Consider the following 6,398-nt stretch of genomic DNA (forward strand, 5'->3'; position numbering starts at 1 on the left):
CTCCTCCCTTCCTCCCATTTCCCTCCCACTCCCCTCCATTCCCTCTCCCCCTCCCTCTCCAGTCCTATAAGCAGGCAGGGTTTCCTGACCTGTGGGAAGTCCAAGGTCCTCCCCCATCCATCCAGGTCTAGGAAGGTGAGCATCCAAACAGACTAAGCTCCCACAAGGCCAGTCCATGCAGTAGAATAAAAGCCCAGTGCCATTGTCCTTGGCTTCTCAGTCAGCCCTCATTGTCAGCCACATTCAGAGAGTTCAGTTTGATCACATGCTCCATCAGTCCCAGTCTAGCTGGCCTTGGTGGCCTCCCGTTAGATCAGTCCCATTGTCTCCTGACTTCCTTGCTCATGTTCTCCCTCCGTCTGCTCCTCATTTAGACCTTCAGAGTTTAGTCCAGTGTTCCAATGTGGGTCTCTGTCTCTATCTCCATCCATCGCTGAATGAAGGTTTTATGGTGATATGCAAGATATTCATCAGTGTGGCTATAGGATAAGGCCAGTTCAGGTGCCCTCTCCTCTGCTGCCCAGGTAACTAGTTGGGGAAATCCCCTTGGACACCTAGGAACCCCTATTGTCGCAGGAGTTCCATTTGCTCCTTCAGCCAATAGTTGCTGAGATACCAGCCCATTGGAGTGTGGTCTCTCTCTTTAAATAAGCAGCAACTGCCCTCCTCTAGCACTCTAGCTTCTGGCTCTGCTTCCGGTAACTAGGCTCCTTTCCTGATCGCGTAGAGGGCTGTTGTCTAGGATGGTGATCTGTAAGTTTTTCCCCCTTAAATAAATAACCATTTTATTAATCATAATTCCAAACTGCTGTGGGATCGTTTGTGACTTATGCCTTCATCTGGCACCCAAACGTTTGGTTGTAGAACACCCTCCCCCCATCCCCCTGCTTGGCTGTCTGCCGCCAGCTCGGCTTGGCACAAGCCCTCCCTCAGCTGTGGCTGGTACCCTGTGTGTGGAGCCAGCAGTTCAATATAAATTATCATGCAGTGGCTTTTCTTGCCACAATTCTTTATATTTTCTCTTTACATGCCTCAGATTGGCTACAAATCCCCCCATACACTATCATTTGCCTGCCCACATGGATTTAAACTCCAAGCCTCCCGGGCTCCATAGGCCCAGACATCTACGCCCTCCTGGTTTGCTCTTTTCTGAGTCGTTTTTAAATCTCCCTTTCAAATGCAGCACTTAAGTGATGTGAATCAGAGCGCAAGTGGTTACCAAAAGCTGCAAACCCTCGGGGCAACTCTGTCATGTGGAGGCATATGCGGCTTCCGGGTTGATCTCTTCTACCCCTAGATTCTGGTTTTCTGGTTCCGTGTATGTAATTGATTTAATTACATCAACTTTGTTGAGCAACTCATATTTCCAAGTTTTTAACAAATACTAAGGTGGACACTGAAACAGGACCCTGTTTTCATCACCTTTGCAGTGGTTCTAGTCATGACTCAGCAACAGCGCCACCTGCTGGATAATAGATAATATGTCAGTTTCCATTTTCAACACAACTTTTAATGCTTTGTTTACTATAATACAATGGATTATATCATGCGAGTTTTATATGACTATGAGGATACCTTAATTTATTGGTTACTAGGTTTTGGTTTTCTTTTCCATATTCTATCATTAAGAAAGAATATGGCACTCCTAAGATGATACAATCTCTATGGACTAATAATGAACAACTAGTTGAAAGGATTAAAATTATTGAAAATCAGAGGTTATATGAACAAGTGGAAACTATGATTGACAAAATTGACTCTATACGCAAAGGTACTAGGAAGTTACCTGAAAGGGTTCAGGTTTTTGAATTTGACATTCAGATGTTATCACAAAGTTTTGATAAGGTAACAGACAGAATGTACCTCCAAGACGGGAATCTACATGATATACAAGAAAAGTTTAAGAAGGACATGTTATCTTTGAAGGAAAAAATTAAAGCCTTGGAATCACAGGTGCAGAATGGGGACCAAAAATTTGATACCTCAGTGAAGTCACTAGAAACACATGCAGGTCAGGAGATTCAGAATTTAAGAAAGACAATGATAAAAAAATTGAAATGATTGAAGAAATTATTCGAGCTGATGAACAGAGTAAGAAAGCACAAGGACAGAATATAATGCCACCACCAGCTATTAGAACTGGCTTACCCAGGGTTTTAATGACATACCCTGTAATTTATTCTGACATAGCGTCAACTTCTAAAGGATCAAAGGTAGTCAATGAAGCTAGATGGATGTCAATAGGAATGAATGATCTAAAAGAAATTAAGCAAGCTATAGTTAATTATGGCTTGCATTCTGAATTTGTTAAGGAAATAATAAGGACTTGGGCTTCTAATGTCAGAGCTACCCCCATGATTTCTCTCAGTTAGTATCTTCAATTTTAGATGATGGACCTTCCTTGATGTTTGGAATTTATTTCAAAGAAGAATGCAAACATATGGAACAGCAAGGAAGAGAAAAATGTGTGGAGGTTTCCCAAGATCAAATTCTTGGTGGAGTGTATGCTGATCCACAGGTCCAAGCTCTTTACAATGAAGAAGTATTGTCTCTATGTCACAAAGCAGCCTTGAACGCTTGGAATAGGATACAAGATCCGGTGAAAAGGATTGAATCATATACCAAGATTAGGCAGGGACAGAGAGAACATGTTATTGACTTTTTTTGCAAAGATTAAGGCTTTGGACATAGGGATAAGAGACCCAGAAGCTAGATGAATAGTTCTTGAATCTCTGGCTTTTGAAAATGCAAACATAAAATGCAAAAAGATAATTGGGCCTTCAAGGTTTAGATCAGCACCTATGGATGAATGGATTCACCATACAATGAATGTTGAGAAGTCTGACTATGATGGTGAATCTTGGGCAGGGGAAGCGATTTCCAAAGCAATGAGGAGACATTAAACTGCCAGGTGTTTTAATTGTGATAAATTAGGACATCTGAAAAGGGATTGCAGGCAAAGAATTTCTAGAAATAATATCTCCTCTGGGAATGACAAAAATTGGAGACCTTAGTCTTTAGGTATATGTAGGAAGTGTGGTAAAGGCCAACATTGGTCTAATGAATGCAGGTCAACAACAGAAAGACAAGGCAACCTGATACCATTGGGAAATCACTTGAAGGGCCTCTCGCAGGCCCCCAAGCCAAAAGTGGCCCAGCCATTCTGAGTTACAGTGGAGAACATGTCTCACCAAAAAAATTAAAAACTGTAAAAAGTAATATTGGTCTAAATGATGAATTACATGTGGAGGATGAGTCAAAAATTCAGTAAGACAGAGTAAATGTATATTTTGGCAGACTTCTATTAACGATCAAAGGCCAAAGCTAAGAGTCTGTATAAATGGCACTTTTATTGAAGGCTTATTAGACAGAGGTGCCTATGTAAGTATCATTACTTTAGAATCTTGGATCTGAATTGGCCTCTTAAAGAGGTAGATGTTCAGTACCTGGAAATTGGAACCCTATCTTGTGTAAAACAAAGCACAAGATGGATTGAATACATAGGGCCTGAAGGTCAAATAGGAAGACTAAGGCCATATATAGCCAATATTGCAATAAATGTATGGGGCCATGACCTGTTACAGCAATGGAATACCTAGATTAACACTCCTGTAGTTCCAAGAACTCATAATTCTGGGAAGGATTTAATGAGGTATTATGGAAAAAGAAAAGGTCCCAGCCATTCAGGCTGTACAAGAACATACAAACCTTTATAGCAAACCTTTATAGGTACCAGTAGCCCTACTTTTAAAATGGCTAACTGAGAAGCCAATATGGATCAAGCAGTTGCCTCTAGCTGAAGATAAATTACAGAGTTTTGAACAGCTGGTACAAGAGCAACTAGATGCTCACCATATTGAAGAATCAACCAGCCCTTGGAATTCTCCTGTGTTTGTATAAAAAAAAAGATATTTGGTAAATGGAGAATGGTGACAGATCAAAGAGCTGTCAAAAGGGGAGTTCATCCTATGGGTCTGCTACAATCTGGAATTCCTTTGCCTTCTCTATTACCAAAAGGATGGCCTCTTATAGTTATTGATCTGAAAGATTGTTTTTTTCACTATACCTTTACAAGAAAAGGGTAGAGAAAAATTTGCCTTTACAGTGTCTACTTTAATAATTCTCAGCCTACTAGGAGATATCAATGGAATATCCTCCCCCAGAAGATGCTCAATAGTCCCACATTACAAAATAGTGCCAGTATTTTGTAAGTAAGACATTGGAAATAATTTGTAAGCAATTTCCCAAGTCCATAATTTATCATTACATGGATGACATTTTGTTATCTGATTCAAATAAAGATATTTTAGAAAGGATGTTTGAAGAAATAAAGGAAGTCTTGCCCAAATGGGGATTACAAATTGCTCCTGAAAAGATTCAAAGAGGAGATTCTGTTAATTACCTAGGTTACAGAATAGGTATACAGAAAATTAGGACACAAAAGGGACAAATTAGCAGCAACCTTAATGACTTCCAAAGATTGTTAGGAGACATTTCCAGTCTACGACTAGCTGTTGGGATAACACCTGATCTAATAGTTCATTTGAACAAAACCTTAGATGGTGATAAAGATTTGAATAGTCCCAGAAAATTGACATCTGAAGCAGAAAAGGAACTGACAATGATTGAGGAAAAATTACAGGAGGCACATATGGATAGCGTGAACCCAAATCTTAGTTACATGCAGTTATATTGCTTTCCAGAATTTCTCCTACAAGGATGTTAATGCAGAGGGAAGATATTATTATTATTATTATTATTATTATTATTATTATCATTATTATTATTATTTTGGCAGTTCTCCAACTTTATTTGAGATTCAGTAGGTTAGTTCTCATCCACATTGACTGTCTGTAGATTTTTGAATGTGGTAACAGGCACGTAAGTTACCAATGTGTAGAGTTTGTTTGGTGAGTCCTCATCCTCATTACGTTTTCTGGACAAACGTACCCGGATACAATATGGAACATTCCTTATTCCTTTGGCCCAGACGGCTTTATTGAGCCTGGTATCAATCCGCACAACTGGAGTCCCCATCTCCTTCATGGCAAATTTCCGGATTTCTTTGAGTGCCCTAGGAGCACGCTTCTTGAAGCCCATGCCATGGATGCGCTTGTGAATGTTGATGGTGTATTCTTGGGTCACCACCTTGTTGATGGCAGAATGGCCCTTCTTCTTCTCGCCACCCTTCTTTGCGGGAGCCATTCTGCCGGGCCCAAGCTGAAAAGGACGGGCGCGAGGGATTGTGGGAAGGCAGGAAGATATTATTTTAGGGTGGATATTCATACCACATAAACCAAGTAAAAAATTAAAAACTTATGTGAAAAAAGTCTCAGAATTAATTATAAAAGGTCAACTGAGACTTTGTCAACTAGCAGATATAGTCCCAGCAGAAATTATAGTGCCTTTTACTACTGAGGAAATAAAAAAGTTATGGAAAGACAATAAACCATGGCAAAGAGCTTGTGCTATTTTGGGGGGAGAAATTAATAGCAACTATCCCAAAAGTGATAGACTTTACATCATAAAGAGAACTTCTTGGATTCTTCCTAGAATTGTACGTGATGTTCCAATAACTGGAGCCCATACATTTTATACTGACACAAATAATTCAGGGAAAGCAGGTTATAAATCAGAAGAATTGAGTAAGGTGTCTTTCCATTATATGCCATTCTTATGGTGCTAAGGGATTTTAAAGAACCTCTTAATATAGTTACAGATTCACAATATGCAGAATGAGTTATCTTGCATATTGAAATCGCTGAATTTATACCAGATGACACAGAGTTGACTTCATTGTTTATCCAGGTATAAGGTGTAATCAGGAATAGGTTTTGTCCGATGTACATAACACACATCCGGTCCTATATGGGTCTGCCTGGTTCTCTAGCACAAGGAAATGCTGAAATTGAGAAAGCATGTTGCAGGCCTTGGAATTTTATAAAAAAAACATCACGTCAATAGTAAAGGCTTAAAGAACGAGTTTTCCATTACATGGCAACAAGCTAAGGACATTATAAAGAAATGTCCTACTTGTTCTTTCTATAATCAAACACCATTGCCTACAGGGAGTAACCCAAAGGGTACTCAAAGGAATGAAATCTGGCATATGGATGTGTTCCATTTTATGGAATTTGGTAAATTAAAATATGTACACCACATCATAGACACGTATTCAGGTTTTCAAAGGGCAGCTGCCCTGAGCTCAGAAAGGGCTGATTCAGAATTCACACATTTATTGGAAGTTATGACCATCATGGGTAGACCTGCACAAAAAAAGACAGAAAATGGTCCAGCATGCATATCTAAAAAAATGAAATGCTTTTTTGCTTATTATAATATAAAACACATTACAGATATACCAAATAATCCTACAGGTCAGGCAGTTATAGAAAGAT

At 39.5% G+C, this 6,398-nt stretch overlaps 1 protein-coding gene across 1 annotated transcript; it reads right to left on the reverse strand.

Moving 5' to 3' along the window:
* Nucleotides 1–4,798: 4,798 nt before the first annotated feature.
* On the reverse strand, nt 4,799–5,220 carry LOC130866037 (60S ribosomal protein L31-like). Its single transcript, XM_057757274.1, has one exon. It carries the CDS (start codon nt 5,203–5,205, stop codon nt 4,828–4,830), a length of 378 nt encoding a protein of 125 aa, XP_057613257.1. The 5' UTR covers nt 5,206–5,220; the 3' UTR covers nt 4,799–4,827.
* Between the last annotated feature and the right edge of the window lie 1,178 nt (nt 5,221–6,398).

The sequence above is a fragment of the Chionomys nivalis genome, chromosome 24, assembly GCF_950005125.1.
Source record: "Chionomys nivalis chromosome 24, mChiNiv1.1, whole genome shotgun sequence".
NCBI lineage: Eukaryota > Metazoa > Chordata > Mammalia > Rodentia > Cricetidae > Chionomys > Chionomys nivalis.